Source organism: Sorex fumeus, unplaced genomic scaffold (assembly GCF_029834395.1).
Source record: "Sorex fumeus unplaced genomic scaffold, SorFum_2.1 ptg000018l, whole genome shotgun sequence".
Taxonomy (NCBI): Eukaryota; Metazoa; Chordata; class Mammalia; order Eulipotyphla; family Soricidae; genus Sorex; species Sorex fumeus.
Genome location: NW_026606075.1, coordinates 22,810,248 through 22,828,969, shown reverse-complemented (window position 1 = coordinate 22,828,969; position 18,722 = coordinate 22,810,248). Strand labels below are relative to the sequence as shown.

The 18,722-nt window shown below is 40.4% G+C and overlaps 1 protein-coding gene across 1 annotated transcript in view; it reads right to left on the bottom strand.

Moving 5' to 3' along the window:
* Positions 1-18,722, bottom strand: part of DMGDH (dimethylglycine dehydrogenase) — a 73,813-nt gene that overhangs the window by 37,706 nt on the left and 17,385 nt on the right. Inside the window, exons 5-9 of the mRNA XM_056112661.1 lie at positions 15,702-15,906; positions 7,670-7,918; positions 5,722-5,920; positions 3,632-3,801; positions 836-989 (exon numbers count right to left, since the gene is read on the bottom strand). Coding sequence (XP_055968636.1) covers positions 836-989; positions 3,632-3,801; positions 5,722-5,920; positions 7,670-7,918; positions 15,702-15,906 — 977 coding nt within the window. The remainder of the gene's footprint in view (positions 1-835; positions 990-3,631; positions 3,802-5,721; positions 5,921-7,669; positions 7,919-15,701; positions 15,907-18,722) is intronic.

Below are 18,722 nucleotides of genomic sequence, written 5' to 3'. Positions count from 1 at the left end.
AATCAAAGCAGTGTTTTGTCCCCAGATAATCTAGATCGGCTGCCTACTAAGCCCAACTCCACTCATCAACAACAAGCCCTCTCTAGTGCTTTGTGCCATTTAGATTCAGTCTTAAAGTAGATATTAAAATCTGTTCAAATAAGCCAAATGGCAGTTTAGGAAAAAAATAGCTTAATATCAATATTTGCTATTTGTTTTCTCTTAATTAATGAATTCTCTGCAGAAAAAAAATCCATTATTCCCAAGTACAACAATATCATGTTGTGCTTTAGAAGAACTCAGATAATTGTTTTAGTGATATGATTTGTATTTTAGTTTAACTCCAAATGCCAAGTAAATGACACCTCCCCCCCAAAATTTATCACCAGTGCATGTAATTTACACAACTCTGTTCAGATAAATTATAAAAAAGTGATTTCTTTAAGCTATTCCTTGAAAAATCCAAATATTCCTATACCAATGATGTGAATCTATTTTCTGGTATAATACTATGTGATTCCATCAATCATCCAAAACCACAACAAATCTTTAGGAACCAATTGAAACCACTTGAGAATTTAGAGGATGTGGGAAAGATCCTCTCAGTTTGAGGAAGATGACAAGTGGAGTCTTCACCCAGCTAGTAATAGCACTCTCCAGACTAACAGGAGTCTTAGATGTGAGCCAGTTTCATATGGATTAGAGGAATTCCTCTACTCTCAGAAAATAACTTTGGTAAGAAAAGGACCAGTGCTCTTTGAGTGAAATAATGGTGGAAATAATCCTTTTCCTGCTTTCCTCCACTCCACCTTCATCATTTTGCCCCATAGGCAGTGTTACTGACACTTACACTTACCGGTACTGATTGTCCAGGCCTGGTTTGTAGAACCAGTGTGGCTGCTCCCAGCCTGCATGGAACCCCATAGAACACTTTGACTTCAGCAGTTTATAAAGCCCACTGACTCGCTGAGTTGGTCTCCCAGCAAACCGTTCTTCTTTGGGATAACCAACTGAAAACAAAGGAAAACTGTAAATAGCACAGAACTACAACTATATGGGCTGGAGCGATAGCACAGTGGGTAGGGCGTTTGCCTTACAAGCAGCCAACATGGCCAACCCGAGTTCAATTCCTCCGCCCCTCTCGGAGAGCCTGGCAAGCTACCGAGAGTATCTCACCCGCACGGCAAAGCCTGGCAAGCTCCCCATGACGTGTTCAATATGCCAAACACAGTAACAACTGTCACAATGGAGACATTACTGGGCCCACTCGAGCAAATTGATGAACAACGGGAGGACAGTGACAGTGACAACTATATAATAATTTAAAGGGATTCTGAAAAGTAGAAACATATTACTTAAGATCTAGAAGCATACACACACGCATATATAAATAACTTGTTTTAAAATTTTTAACTTGAAACTGGGGCCAGGAGTTGACATAGTAGCTGAGGCTGCTGTTTACTAAGCATGAGACCAGGGTATGATTCCTAGTACAACTGCACTACCAAGCACAATCCTGGCAACTCTGCTGCTTGTACCTGGCCTCTCTGTGGTCTGAGATCCCCAGCTCTGCTAGTGGAAGCCTGGCAGCCAGCAGTGTGTGAGACATGGCACCTGAAACAGGGTATAGCCCCTGGTGAGCATTATAACCAGAAGATGTATTAACACCACAACTAAATGTGCAAATACCACAAGTAAGATTGTATACAACACACAGTCACTGCCAAAACAACATCTATAGAAAAAAGGATAAAGGAGTGTGTGTGTGTGTGTGTGTGTCTGTGTGTCTGTGTGTAACTTAGCTGCTATTTATATTGTTCGTGCAGGATAAAGTAAAAAATCTAATGACCTGACATATTAGATGTATGCATACATATATGTATTCCTTGCTGTGTCTTAGAGGCACCATGAGCTGATTTTAAAAATACCTAAACTCGGGGGTATGATGCCACCAGCTGGTCAATCTGTACCTGTGAGGTGAGTGCATCAGCAGCCTGATGGCGCCTTCAGACTTCCAGATACCCCAAAACTGCTGCTGTGCCTTTGGCCAGATCCCAAAAACTTGGGGCAAAGTTTATCAAGAAAGTAAACGGCCAAAAGTTAGGTATGTGGGAGACACACCCGCAAACCACCTCTGGCTCAGCTATATAATTGGAGGCATGGCCTCTCTGGTTCCTGACTGAACTGCTTAATGGCCATGATCCCAGAGACTCAGAAACAAATCTCGAAACCCAGCGGCTTTTGGCAGAAATGCATCCAGTCCCTGCAGTAGGTTACCGGCGCTGGGCCACCCCAGGTGGGAATAGGTTTCGTGCCTTGGCCTATTTCCCCTGGTGTCCCAGTGACCGCCATCCTCCAGAGGCCACTGGATAGTCAGGTTTGGGCCCTCAGTGACGAGATATGCAAGGTCTCACGGGATGGGTTGAAGCCAGCCCTTTCCTCCCCACCCCAACGAGACCCCGAATTACTGGCCATGAATGGCCTTTCTGGCTCCTGATCAAGCTGCTTAATGGCCATGATCCCAGATATTCAGAAACAAATCTTAAAACCCAGTGGCTTTTGGCAGAAATGTGTCCTGATCATGCAGTAGGTTACTGTCTCCGGGCCACCCAGTGGGGAAAGGATACTGTCCCTCCACCTGCTCCCCCTGGAAGCTCGGTGGCCACCATCCACCAGAGGCCATTGGACAGTCAGGTTTGAACTTGCAGTGACAAGACACGCAGGGCCTCATGGGATGGGGGTGGAGCCGCCCTTTCCTCCCTATCCCAATGAGACCCTGAGTCACCTCCCATGAACGGCCTTTCTGGCTCCTGATCAAGCTGTCATGATCCCAGAAACTCAGGAACAAATCTTGAAATCCAGCGGCTTTTGGCAGAAATGCAGCCAGTCCCTGCAGTGGGTTACCAGCGCTGGGCCAACCCAGATGGGAATAGGTTTCATGGGGGTGGAGCCGACCCTTTCTTCCCCACCCCAACAAGACCCCGAGTCGCCGCTCATGAACGGCCTTTCTGGTTCAAGCTGCTTAACGGCCATGATTCCAGAGACTCAGGAACAAATCTTGGAACCCTGCAGGTTTTGGCAGAAATCCCTCCAGATTTAAAGTTAAATTTTTGGAATTTCAAAATCTCATAGCCACTACTGCAGCCACGCGATATCATGTTATTCATAACCAGCAGTAGAAAACAAATTGTCTACTATTGCCTTTTCAGCAGATCTGAGTGTTGGAGTAAAATATCAAATAATAATGGTGGATCTGGTGTCAAAATATTAAATGTGATCAAAGTAGAGAGAGAGAGTAATGTGGAAATCATCTGCCCCACAGGTAGGGGGAGGGTTTGGGATGAGGGTAAACTGGGGTTGTTGGGGGTCAAGAATGGGCACTCGTGAAGGTACAGGTGTTTCATTGTATGACCAAGACTTAGACCCGAAAGCTTTGTAACTGCTCTCATGGTGATTCAATACATAAAATGATAAAAAAAATGAAAAAAGAGTAAGGTGGAGTTCATGCTCAATTCAATTAGCTAATCAGTGGCTGAATAAATAGCAGTACTTCTACATAAAAAAAACCTAAACTCATAGGTACTGTGTCAATTGTGTACACACTTGTAGACAAGAGTAAAAAATTTTTGACAATAGTAAATATGAACTTTACCAATATTATTGAATCCATACGATTCTCTTGCTTTAGCTTCAGTATACTCAGGTGTTGTCCATTTTCCATAGCGATTGGGATCCAATTCTATCAGATCAAAAGGAGGTTCTCCATGCAGGATCCAGTCACTGAGGTACTTCCCCACCCCACCAGCGTGGATTATGCCATAGCTTCCAAAGACAGATAAATATTCTGTTACTAAAATATTGTCTCCAAATAACAAATCCTCAGATATTTTAGTGGGCATCAAGGTTTCAAGTGTTTTGCACTATTTAAAACATATAACAAACATCGTGTTTATCTTTCCTACAAAATGACATGTGTAGGTATTCAAATAAGAGATGTCTAGCTGGATACCTAGTTTCCATGGTTTCAAAAGATGCCTATCTGCAAAATAACCCACTACTTCTACTAGTAAACACCCTTGCTTCTGAGGGAAAAGGAGAAAAAGAAGCAAATAGGAAGATGTGACTGATACCTCATCAGCCCTTGTTAAGCTATGATTATCCCAACTAAAAGAAATCACTGTAGGAGGAAATTTGTACAAAATTTACACTGAACTTGTAAGCTCATGCCCATCTTTTCTCAGACTTCATTCAGGTCTCCTTAGGTATGACTTTTGAGCAAGGAGCTTGGGTCATTTGTTAACTTAGAAGCACTGAAACAGAGATCACTCACCCAGGAACTTATGGAATAGCAGTGGAAAGGAGCATTGGTATCTGTGTTTTATAACTAATGAATGAATCCTTTGGAAGTTAGAGTCTTTTTCTATTTCCCATAGAAACATTCTTTAAAACTAACCAGGTGCTTGTGGTAATTAAGGAGTTTTGATGCAGGGTGGCAAGAACATAATTTGGAGTCGGCTCTTTGAACTTGGGGGACAACAAACACATTTCTCCAAAGAACACATACATGGCTGATGAGAAACACTGACACATGCATGTGACAGACTCAGTAGGTGGCTATCTAAGCCCTCAGTTCACATTCTACCTTTCAGCTCCAAACCTCCACCTGGCTTTGCTCCCTCTGGCTGTCCTACACAGCTAAGCATAACACTTCAAATCAATATGAAAAAAAGGAGCTCATTATTTGTACTCTCTCCCCATGTGCCCAACATCTAACTGGAGATGTTTCAAAGTTTGCCATGAGGTCAGGGATTGACTCACAGGTGAGGTCCTGGGTTAGACCCCTGACACCCTTTCACTGTAATCATTTACTCCTTCTCCCTTTAAGGTCTAATGTAAAATTTATAAACACAATCAGTCACGAAAGTCCAAACATTTTTCTCTTATCTCTCAGTCCTCACTTTTGCTTTCTTAGTTTAGCACCCAGCTTCTCTACTCTGTAGGCAAACAAGACCCCAGTCAGTTTGTCACTTCAGTCAGGCCTCACTGTCTTGTTCTCAGCTGTAGCCCAATGCCCAGGACAAGGCCTCACATGGAGTTGGAATCATTAAGTGAAAATTAAATCATTAAATATCAGTTGAATAAATGGGCAAATAAACTGGGAAAGAAAAATAGAATATTAGAGCTGTGATATGATAGTAAAGTGGGCTTGACATTCAGATTCACCCAATTAATGAGACCAATATCAAAGATGAAATATCAAATGGGTAATGGAATCATAAATAGTAACCAGCCTGAAGAATCATCAAGAAACAAATCATGTTGGACAAACATGAATTATGGTGAAAACTGCATCAGATAGTTATACATTTGATATTTTGAATTATCTTTGTCACATCATGTTATGAAAACATTCTTGTAAAATTGGTGCAAATTGACCTACCTGAACATACACAGCATGGAAAGAGATGAATAACAGAAGTGGCAGGAATATGCAAAGAGAAGGTTACAGGAAATTATTGCCCTTTTGCATGAATCTTGAAACCCTATACCAGTGATTAAACCTTTAAATAGTTAGAGTTTGATGGTTGAAATTTTTCATTCTTTGCCTTTCAAAGATCATGAAAAGGAGAAGCCTCTCTCCCTCCCCAGTTTTCCTTGGTGAGTCTGAGAATACAGAACAGGACTTTTCTAAGGTGTGTGGTTCTACAACAGAAGATGAGTGATACAGAGAGACACACTTACCCAAAGCCTACGGCAACCCAGTAGTTCTGGATCCCCTGATGAGGACCCACCATGGGCAGGATGTCAGGAGAATAGGTGATGGGGCCATTGACAACATTGATGATGTCAGCATTTTTCAAGACTGGAACCATTTCCATGGCAGCTTCGACATGTTCCATGATCCGATCCAGGTCAGACTCAAAGAGCTCCTTTCCAAAGCCTGAAGAGACATGCGTGTGTGTGCTCAGCTTCCACATGTGTACCAACAAGGGCTCTATCTCACCTATCCGACTCACACACTGAAAAGTGGCCAGTTTGGAAGGCACGTCCTACTTTCTTTACATCTAGATGTGATGTTTCCTAGTAATAGACACCCATTATATTGCTGAGGGCAATAATATTTTCTTGAAACAATCAAATCATAAGAGTCAACCTTTTAAATAAAAGAGTTTACTCTAATAGTAGTTACCAGTATGGAATCCAACCATAATTTAAAAAACAGACAACCTTTTGACTTGTAAAGAGATACCTTTTCACCTTCAATTAACCAACCATACAAGCCTATTTCATCATTTCGAGGGAGGACGAGGAATGGGGGAGGGTGCTTACAAAGTCATGTCAGGACTTTGGTGAAATATGGAAGCGACTATAGAATCTAAACATCTCTAGAGCAGTCTGAACTCATTTTTCATCCAGGTTCGAGACTTAAAGGGTAGGTATTGGGTACTGAAAAGCTCTGTGATTTCTGTGATTGAATGCAGAAGTGCAGGCAAGCTCTAAAAGAATCTCTCTACCATTACTGGTGATTTTCCATACTGCAACCAGCCAATTGTTTTTTGTGTCTCCTGCAGACTCTATGTCTGGTCAGTGTCTTGAGACACAAACCACTAGGAAGCAACCAACACTTGAGAGTGCCTGGGATCAGCCATAAATCTGACCCTTTCATTCTCCCACTGAAATGATGTCCATATTTGCTCCAACTTTATCTGGAGTCAAGGTGGCCAGCATAGAAGGAAAAACAGAGGAGAAGGACAATGGGCACATAGGTGTTCTCTGAGGAGTGGGAGGGAGGGAATCCCTTCCTAATTCAAGTGGCTTATCAATTCTAGATGCACAATTTCCTCCATTTCTCCCCCCCCCCACTTCTATATATGGTATTTTAGTTCCTTTTAGAGATTAAAAGTAGATATCTGAGGTAACCTCTGTACTTAGTCTGACTTCATAGAAATGCTTCATGAAAAATAAAAACAGATTAGTCTCCCTTAAAGATCTTGGAACAGGGATTGGAAAGATAAGACAGCAAGTAAGGTGCTTGCCTTGCACAAAGCCGACCTGGGTTCTAGCTCCAACACCCCAGGTGCACTGAATATCATCACCCCCAGGTATGGCCCCGAAATAGAAAACAAACAATTTTAAAATTAAACAAAATACTGTGAAGAAAAACGCTTGTACTTCCTGCAAACTTAACTCAGTGAGTGACCCAAGTTTTCACACTTGCACGCTTTGTCACAGGAGTGGGGGTACTGAATTGGCAGCTCCCACCTCTCCTGTTGTTACCAACTCTGAGGTCATTATCCTTAGGAAACTGTATATCCAATCTGGAATACAGGTTGTATTTCCAACTGTCCAAATACAACAGTAGCTGCATCCAAACCTGGAAATCAGACCAAGCAGATAGAGGAAGGAGGAAGGAAGGAAGTTGGTGTGGGCAAGGCAAAGTTCCTCAACCTTTCCAAAACAACAGGCACACATTTCTTTGGCTTCTCTAACATAATTGCCTCTTCTATTCTACTCTTAACTCTGATAATGCAAAGGGAGATGAGAACTGAGTTGACTTTACTCACCTTACCTTCAACAGCCTGGGCTTCTGAGAGTATAGTACAACAGCATGATCTTCTTTTAAGCACTGCCCAGTCACAGGATAAAATTTGCCTGCCTGATGACACTCACTTCCATTTGCTAAACTTACCTGGAGGGACTCCTTCGGTGACCCAGGAGTCCTGGAGTTTCATTTTCTCCTGACTTTCATATGGACCAAACAAAAGTCCATCCCGTTCCTGTCGGAGGTAGTAAGACCCTTCCAGGTCCCGGAGCACAGGGAGTTCTCGCTTCAAAGCTTTCACTTCAGGTATTGTTGATGTAACAACATACTGATGCTGTACCGGAATAAGAGGATGTTCCAGTCCAATCATCTTACCGATCTCACGAGCCCAAAATCCTCAAATTTAAAAAAAAATCATTAAACATTGTTACCATATAGGAACATCAGTCAAGATTAAAAGAAAAGTTATAAGACTGCAGTGCTCACAGCAAAGTCTAAAGAATGTTATAACAAAGTGGAAGATTTTTATCATGGCAAAGTTGAATGGGTTAGAAAGTAAACATGATGATGGAAGACAAAATTTTATTTGAAGGAAAAAGAGACAACCCAATAAATTAAAAGTAAAAAGTAAAAAAACAAAAACAAACCCCACAAACATCAGGCCAGGGGTGTGAGCTAGTGGCAGAGTTTTGCAGCCACAGGTCCTGGGTTTGATCCCTAACACCACCACTAATACATATGCACCACAAAACAACACAACACAAATGTTACTGAAGAGCTGGTAGATAGATCTTCTAGGCAGGGATCATTAGGCAAAGAAAAAGGCTCCCATTTGAAATTATCCCAATACATAATAATTACATATGTGGCAGTCCCCTTGCTATTTCTGTCTCTTTCACTCCTCAGGTTGTTGATGTCTAAAATTCTACAAACATAGGAGAGTTCTTTTAGCTTAAAATTTACATATTAAGGGGCTGGAGCAATAGCACAGCAGGTAGGGCGTTTGCCTTGCACGCGGCTGACCAGGTTCGATTCCCAGCATCCCATATGGTCTCCTGAGCATCACCAGGAGTAATTCGTGAATGCATGAGCCAGGAGTAACCCCTGTGCATTGCTGAGTGTGACCCCAAAAAGCAAAAAAAAAATTGCATATTAAGAATTTAGTCCTATATTAAGATCTATATTAAGGTTTCTTTTCCTTTCTACTCTACTTTCCAATAAACCTTACCATTAAAAAATGCATATTAAAAAGCATATTAAATCTTATGCTATTTTGAAATTTTCTTTTGAGTACACTTGTAAGACCCTTTCTTGCAAAGGGCATGAAGTTATCAGAAGTCCAGAGCCAGAGGGATGAGATGCTGAGGCACGAGGAGGGGACATGGACAGCATGTGTTCCCACACCACTGCTGACCGCTTCACATGGAGTGTGGACTATGTCTTGCTGGTGGAAACCCATGATCTTTTTCCCTTGCATAAATGTAAAAAGGTGTAAAACCGATGCAAAAATAATAAAATAAAAATAGATACTAAACTATTTTAGTGACCTAAAGGAGGGAGTTTTATTTGCTTATTTCATAATAATTTTGAGCGACTATTCAAATGATTTCTCAGATTTAAGTCATTTCTTTAGGAAATGTCATTTTAAATTTTTAACCATTTATTTCTTTTGTTTCTGTATTTATTTGTTTTGGGGTGCTGGGATTAAACCCGGCTTCACACGTGCCAGGCAGGCACTCTACCACTGAGTCACATTCTCTGCCCTCTGCTTTTTTTTCAGAACCTAATAAGGAGTTCTGTAGTCTACCATTATGAAGTTCAGAGCTAACCACAGAATCATCAGTCTGGGAAGCCAGATTATGCAATTATGTGTGAATGTTTACTTCTATTTGACCATCTAAATGCCAGCCTTGTATCCTATTATTTTGGTCTAATGTCTTAGATTCTCACACTCATATAATAATGCCAGAAGTGAGTGCCTATTTGCAAACTCAAAATCTTTAACTATGAGCATTAGGACTGCTTGCTGGTCTTTCATAATGTAGAAATTAATTTTGTTCTTGCTAGTGGATTACTAATATAAGATTGAATGAAAATCTACTAAGGGCATATATCTAGTTGCACACGAACAGACTTAAAATATAATAAGCTAAACTTTTTTTCTAGTAATTCAAACTACTGCAATATTCTCAATATACTTGTTTCAATTAAAATCATAAATTGAAAAAATTTATTCTGTTCTATTTAAACATATTTATGAATCCCTGAATCTAATTACTTGCTTATTAATGCACTTCATTAAAACAAAATAGAAAGATACTCATAAGTATCATGTAACTCTACTAATTGTATTGCTTCAAACCCAGTAGCAAGCTCTATAGTGCTTCATCCTAAAATGACGGTGCTTCTTGGGATTTTCTTCCTCTATATGTCAATCAAGTTAACCTAACTCTAGCTAGATTACTTGGTGTTATCATCCACTGATCTCTGCTTTATCACTCACCCACCAAGTTCAAAAGGACGAAAAAAAATGTGGAGCAATCAGTGGTTCTACAACCTACAATCACATTGTACCAGGAGAATGGCTCAAAGGGGTGAGCACATAATTTGCATGAAGGAACCCTGGGTTTCAGCCCTTCTACTTATTGTTTTCCGAGATCTGCTGGGAGAAGTCCCCAAGCACTAACAGGTGAGCATTCTGCCCAAGGTAAAATCTGACATTCTCACCGGAAAAAAACAACTGAAATGTTGATAATGAAGAGTTGATGAGAATTATCATAGAAGTGAAATTAATGTAGTGATTAATAGGAATGGGGACAGAATGAAAAGTCAAAGTTCATAGACAAATTGACTTTTCTAGTACTCTCTTTACATAGTGGCTATAATAATTTCATTCTCTGACACAGAGCATTAGGCAAAACAAAGCAATTGTTTTGGGCTAGACGATGGGCTTTATGTTGCCATGAGTCAATCACATTTTTTGGTTTATCATGTTAGGTAGATTCTTAGATAAAACTTAGAAAATTATCCCAGGTTTAATGAGTTAGTCTGAAGTGAGTTTAAGAGAAACATGTATCATTATGCAAAGAAAAAGCTTTTATGAAAAGAAATAGCAATTGCCCATGCGCTGAAATTCTTCCTAGTGGAAGGGGTAGAATAAAAGGAGAATAAAGCAGTTTTTGTAAGTGTGGAGAAACAAAGGCAAAGACAAGTTATATTATTGCACTGCAAGAGACATGGAGAGAGCAAAGAGTGAGTTGGGGAGGAAAGAGAGCGATAGAGAGATACGGAGTGTCAGAAACTATTCTTCAATTTGACTAACTCAAGAATAAAACTGCAGACAATACAGGAAGTAAGGCACTTGCGTTGTGTACAGCCTATTGGACCCCCAACTCCACTTACTTTTCCTGAGCATTGCCAGGGGACACTGCCAAGCAGAGTCAGGAATAGCCCCTGAGCACCTCTTAGTATTTCCCAAACCAGCCCACATTCACCCATGATGAGAAAAGGGTAAAGAATAAGATGATGATACTATCCAGTAGACATACCTAGACAGTAGCATTTCTCAAAAGATATTTTGCTGAACAGAAAGATGGTACAGGAGCAAAGCCTTACATGTTGCCAACCCAGGTTCAAATTCCAACACCTCACACCTTCAAGCACCATCAGGAGTGATCTCTGAGCACAGATCCACCCCCACTTTACAAATGAGAACTTTGTTGTGCCACACCATTGATGACACATGCATTTTGAGAGGCCAGAAAACCCATTGCTTTGGAAAATACAAGAAACCTCTGCAAATGGACACATTTCTTTCCTTTTAAAGTTTCCTTTTCAAGTATATCCTGAAGACTCAGTAACTTTTTATTCTAACTCCACATAGAAAAACACTTTGTAAGTAACAGTACACCTCAGTGGGCATTCCATCATTTAATTTTTTATTATATATCCAATATATAATTTATTTAATTAGATTAGTTATTTTAATTAGATTGCAGAGATGGGGAGAGGTGAGTTGTGAGGCATTCTGGTTTCTCTAAAACTCTAAGAGAAACAGTCCACCAGCCTCACAGTCTCAGATCATGCTAGCATGATGCCTTCTGCAGACAGATGCTTTTCTTTATAAATTTGATCTTCGTTAATTTCAGTGCTAGAACGAGGTGTAGTCAAAACTTCATCCCCTATTACTGAGGCTTACTAGAGGGCTTTTATACTTTTACCAAAGTCCTTCTGAAGACAGAGGGATACATAATTGAGCACACAGATACATACTTTCATGCCTCCCATGGACTATAAATACAACATCAGTTAGATTTTTTTCTACTAACTTTGTCCAGTGGAATATGTGAGTCAGAGGGGAAGGGAGAGAGGAAAGATACAGTCCAGAGATGAAAGCAGGAGTACTGGCTTGGTAGACAGAGACAGAAAAGAAAGTGGTTTCTCTAAAGTAGCAGACACAAGGCCCAGGGAACTTTTCAAGTCACCAGGATTTCATGTGCTAGAAGTCAGTCTAGTCTCCTCAATATAGCTGCCCACCCAAGGGCAGGCCAGCACAAAATGCTAGTTAGCAAGAGAAGTTAGCAAGAGACTAATCCCATAGGTGCTGGGGGAGGACTCTTTTTTTTTTCTTTTTGAGTCACACCTGGCGATGCACAGAGGTTACTCCTGGCTCATGCACTCAAGAATTACTCCTGATGGTGTTTGGGGAATCGAACCTTATGGGATGCTGGGAATCAAACCCCGGTCGGCCACATGCAAGGCAAACACGCAACCCACTGTGCTATTGCTCCAGCCCCAGTGAGGGCTCTTACAGACAATGGTAGGCTTTTGCAGAGCAGGAAAGGAATTGGCTCAACACACACAAAATAATCATTGGCTCATTTTGTGAGGTTTTGCTTGTTGTCTACTCTTTAACAAGCATTTTTTATTTTGATTTGGTCTTGAACCTTGTTCTCCTTTGTGAAGTAAGGAATAGACCACAAACCCTAGCAGCTCTCCTACTCTGGTGAGAAAGACATGATCTGAATAGGAAGGTTCAAGGCAGTGCAGTGTTAAAAGTGACTATCAGCAAGCAGCCACCTACAGGGACCAAGATCTAAGACTGGGTAGATCTAAGTTGTGGGCTGTAAAGTCCACTGAGTATTTATCATGAGTATTTCCATGCTGGATTCACTTTGAAACTTACTAATCCACATGTTTTTCTTCCCCAAGACAAACTCCAGAAAATCTATTCTCTACGACCGTCTGCCATTATTCCTTCATGCCTTGATCACTGTGTAAGATTTCACAACAGCAGAGAAAACTTCAACTCATAACCAGGATCCTAGCTTTAGAATCAATCTTTTGGATAGTTATTTCTCTTCAGCGATTCCTTATTCCTCACAGTTTATGGCTTAGGATAAAAAGTGCTACAATGACAATTTATCATGTAAAAGAGTGCATCCATTTTGGAAAAAGAGTAGGTGAGATGCATTTAATGTGTAAAAATCTCAATTGGGTTCCTAGTACTGACCAAAAAATATCTATTTGATCAAAAAAAGTTTAACAGACTGGAGCACATGTTTTTGCATGTGGGAGGCCCGGTTTCCATCCTTGCACCAGATGGCGCCTCTAGCATCCACCAGGTGTAGACACCCACCAAAAAAATAACACACCACAAATATCAGTTGGAAATATGTGGCCTCTAGAAGCACTGGGCTGTGAGAAATGGAGGAACTTTGTCCAAACCCCTCTGAAATGAGTGACAGGTAGATTGTAAGGACTGCATGGGTTGATGTAGAATAATCACTGTATCACTGTCATCCTGTTGTTCATTGATTTGTTCGAGTGGGTGACAGTAATGTCTCCATTCATCCCAGCCCCGAGAGTTTAGCAGCCTCTCCTTACTTGTCCTTCCCAATGGTGCCATATTGAAGGCTCTTTTAGGGACAGGGGAATGAGAACTGTTATTGTTGCTATTTTTGGCATATCAAATACACCACGGGAAGCTTGCCAGGCTCTGCCTTGCAGACGGGATACTTTTGGTAGCTTGCAGGGCTCTCCGAGAGGGATGGAGAATGTATATAAGAGAATAAGCAAGTATGTTAAAAACCAAACACATGTGTGCTGCTTTAGGTACAGATGTGGAGTTAATACATTGGATTAATATTTGGGTCACTGTGATAGCAAATATTTTCAGGAACTTAAATCATTAGATCATAAACAAAGTCACAAGATAATAAACAGTTCTTAGTGCTTGCAGGGAGAAGGGAAAATGATTTCACTACCTTAGGTCAACTAGCGGGGTGTGAGGGTTAGGGAGGATAGATGGGAATAGCGATCAGGGAAGAGAGGGAGGAAACAGTTAAATAAAATTCAAAAAATACTATCATATGCTTCTGCTTTTCATTATTAGGCAAGTCATTTAATACTATTTTGTATTTTAAAGTACTTCAAATAAGGCTTGAGAGCCCAGAGAGATGGAACAGAGACCAAGACTGTCCTGTATGCTGCCAACCATGGTTCTATCCCAGCACTATGTGTGGTCCCCCGAGAGTCACCAGGATTTACTCCCGAGCACAGCCAGAACTAGTCCCTGTGCACTACTGGGTAGGGTCAATAAACAAAGAAAGCACAAGAGTGTTTTGTTCTTTAAGTGGTGATGATGGGTTAGAGAGACTCAGAAATACTAATTCAAATTTTTAAATGTTGAAAATACAACATTTTCCAGGACCACTAAAATGTTTTACTTGAAAAATATAATTATCTGGGGACAGAGTGACGGTACAGCAGGTTCTTGACTTGCATTTGGCTTACCAGGTTGGATTCCCAGCAATCCCTTAAGGTTCCCCAAGCCCAGCTGAGATTGATTCCTGAATCCAGGGCCAGAAGTAAACCCTGAGCACAGCTGGGTGTGGCCCCAAAACAAAACAAGTAAAGAATAAAAACAACAAAAACCAGATATTATCATTCAGAAGAAAGACATATTAAGGGTAGAAGTTTCTGGCATGTCCTCATGGCATATCATTTGATTTGATAAAAATGTTTTTTTTATAATTCAAGCAATGATCTGAAGAGTAGATTACAAGAACATTAATTACTGCCTCATGCCTATTTTAGATTTTAAATTATCTTTTATAAATTATAGGTAAAATAAATTGTTAGCATGGTTTAGACTGCACAAGCATTTTCACTTGCACAAAATTTATTTTTGTACGTGTGACAGTTGAAAATAATTTTACATGCAAGTGAATTGTTGGGAAGTGTATTAAATCAAAATGCAAAAGCTCCAGTTCCCAGTTCTGACTGACATAACTGTGTCACTTTGCCAACTAGCAGAGCCCTGCCTCTGGACCTTGGTCTCTACAAACAGGAATTGAATGGGTTGTTAACAGTGTCTCAAATATCCCTTTTGACCTTGCTACTGTCTGTCTAAATTGCAACAGAACAAGCTAAAGAAGAGGTTGTGAAACACGTTTAACAAAGTTTTGAAAAGAAAGGTGTTAAAAGGGTTTTTTTTTGTTGTTGTTGTTGAAAGTTTTTTTTGAAGAGTGAAAGCTAATTGAAATAAGTGAGCGAGAACATAAATGAGCAATCTGTCCTAAAAACACACTGAGAAAGAAGAGGATGCTCTTGAGTCTGAATATTGGGATTTGGTGAAAGAGTGAACATAGGAAAAGAAAAGAAGCATAGTTCAGGGGCTGGTAGAGGATGCATTCTGGGCATGCTGGGTACTCCTCCAACCAGGTTTTGATTCCTGCCACCATGTGGTCCTCTGAGCATCGTCAGTGCTGCCCTGGAGGGTCCCAGGGGGGCCCAGGTATCCCCAGCACTGCAGGACCTGAGCAACACCCTATTCTTCTTCTTCTGCCTTGAACCACTTGGCCAAGAATATTTGGTGGGATTCCCCAGGCCTCCCGAATACTACCTGAGAGCTCCTCTCCCAAGAAACATAATCAGGAAAAATAATATTTAGCAAAACAAAATAGAAAATGGAGACCAATGTCAGCTTTGTAAAAATAACAAAGGATAGGGCAGTATCACACAGTGCAAAATGGTGGAAGGAGGCGATTGTAGCTGAAAACATACAAAAATGCTTAACTTAATACCACAGTGTTTCATCTCAATAATAATAGTATAACATGTTACTTTATAGCTTTTTTTACCACTTAGAAATCACAAATAGGAATAAAATACTTACCAGCAGCATTGACAACTCTCTTTGCTCTTACAGATCCCTGCGATGTTTCAACATCCCATGTTCCATCTGCCCTAGGTTTCAACGAAGTCACTGGTGCTGGATATTTTAATAGGACACCATATTTCCTAGCTCCAGCAGCCAGGGCCATGGTTAGAGAATAAGGATCAATGTGGCCATCTCCAGGATTATACAGTCCAGCTAAAACCTATATTGATCAGTAAAGAGTCAGTATTCAAACCAACATACACTATTGCTCACTATTTCTCAGCATAACTATGTCCTGTCAGCATTTTTTTTACAGATTGGCACTTTTATTTTATTTTATTTTATTTTATTTTTTTTATATACCAAAAATATTCATTTTATTTATTTATTTATTTATTTATTATCATTTTTTTATTAGTGAAACACCATGAAGTACACTTATAGACTTATAAATTTTTGTGCTTGGGTTTCAGTTATACAATGATCAAGTACCCATCCCTCCACCAGTGCCCATCCTCCCCCACCACGGGTCCTAGCATCCCTCCCACCCCCCATCCCCCCCCCCCCCGTCCCACCCTGCCGCTGTGGCAGGGCATTCCTCCCTGTTCTCTCTCTCTTCTTTTGGGTACTGTGTTTTGCCAGAGAGGCATTGAGTGGCAGTCATGTTTGGTCTATAGACCACTTTTAGCATGTCTCTCCCACCCTGGGAGGGTCTTCACAACACCCTTTATTTGGTGCTCTCTTCTCTATCTGAGTTTCCTTCTCACCTAGCACATGTGGCTGGCCTTCAAGTCATGGAGCAAAATTCCTGGTACTAATCTGAACCCTTCCTGGGTGTTAGTCTCCCGTTTTGTTGCTTTATGTTCCCCAGATGAATGCAATCTTTCTGTGTCTATCCCGCTCTTTCTGTCAGCATTTTTTTTTAAAAAACTAGACTTTAAAAGTGCCTCATTATATCAGACTGAACTTTCTTTTGCTTTTTCCTAGATCAAAGTGCAGATGGACACAGGACTCACTCACCCTGAGAGTTAAGTATAAGACAAACTATTTGATAGGAACCTGGGGTTGTCTCCGATTTCTACTTTCCCTTGCCCCATAGCAGTGTAAACCAAATATTTATTTAAAGGGCCACTAAGAACAAAGACTCTCCAATCTGCTGGGCAGACATTCATTTCAACTGGGAACTAGAACTCTTATTAAGTTCAGATCAATAAAAGAAAATAAAATGGTCACTTGGCACTTTTCATACACCATTTATTCTATGCTGCCATTCTGGAACACATGATTTAAGAGTCATCATTCAAATCCTGGACTGTCTAAAGGAAAGAGAGATAATCTATCTTGTGTAAGCATCACTTTGATATCATGACATTCATAGTTAAATCTAATTTGTTTTGTTCTTCCTTGGGGCCCACACCCAGAAGTGCCCAGGAACTACTTCTGGCATCCTTGCTGCAGATGGAAGGGGTTTTCTTCTGGAGGTGACTAAGGAACCATGAAGTGTTTGGAACCAAACCAGGGCATTTACATGCTAAGCATGCTCACTAGCCATTTGAACTATTACCCCGGTCCCTCAGATTTCATATTAACCTGTACATCATTCATCATTAACTGTTGAAAACCACTAATTATTTTACAGGTACTTATACTATTAGTGCTTGAAATGAGTGCTTGAGTCAATCATTCACAACAGGGAGCAGAGAGATTTTACAGTGATAGGACCTGCCTTGCATATAGCCATGATGTCGCCAGCATATAGTTCATTGCCCAGCATCAGGAGTAATTCTGGAGTGCAGAGCCAGGAGTAACCCCTGAACACTTCCAGGTGTGTCCCCAAAATTAAAAAAAATCAATAATTCACAACAAATTCCTTAACAGAAACTTCTTGCTAGGGTTTAAGGCAAGGTTCTATCAGAGGAAATAAAAATTAAAGCTGGATAACTTCCAAATGAGTTTTAGGAGAATGAACAGTGAAATAGTATAGTTATTTAATAGCCATTTGAAAAAAATCTATTAAGCACAAGCAGACGCTTTTGTCATGTATTTTCTTTTTTAGTTCTCTTCATCTTATATAGCACAGTGATTTTTTTCTCTTTTACTTGTTGAACCAATCCTGAATTTAGGGATAAATTTCATTTAATTATTCTACATATGAATATCCATTTTAATTACAGCTAGTGTTTTGTTAAGAACTTTTTTACTATTTAAAATGGACAATAGTCATAATGTTGTGATGCCTATGAACTGAGGAATGTTTACTTCTACATTAGGCATTGTTTGGGAAGGAGTTGTATTTTGGGGGCACTTCCCCAGCATTGCTTGGCCTGAAGGTGCTGGGCCCACCTGGTGATACTTGGGCCCAATACTGGTGGGGAGAAAGAAAGAAGTGTGGAGGATGAACTCTGGGTCCTGAGAAAGCAAGCTATGTGCTACAGCCCTTTTGAGAATCGATCCTGAACTGTGGAAGGATTCAGATTCATTCTTTAAAAGTCTATTGTGATGCTATTACTCAGCATCACTCTATTCTGCCAGCAATTTTTTTAACTGGACTTTAAAAGTGCCTCGTGGTATGAGATTGAGCTTCCTTTTGCTGTTTCCTGGATCAAAGCTCAGCTGGAGTCCCAGAAAATTCATGATGCCGCCTAGGCCAAAATTTTCCTCTGTTTTTGATTACTAGGCTTAGAGCAAAAAGACTTTTGATATTAATACATTTTCACGACTATTGATTTCCAAATGACACATTCATGTTTTTTATTGGGCCTGTCCTTGCTGCGATGATCACTTATCTGTTTGATTTCACACCTTACCCCTGAGCCTGGGAATTCTCTTGCCACGTATTTCCATTGTTTGGTGCCTTTGAGAGAACTGGATTGATTATGAGAACTTTCAGAAAAGCATTATTTGATTAGTAAACACATACAAGCATATCCTTACTAGTAGCTGGGGTAGATCTTCAACTCAGACAATGAAACGTAGTACTCATTTCCCCTCACAGAAAACTATTCATGAATAAACAGGTTAGCAATCTCCAGAAAA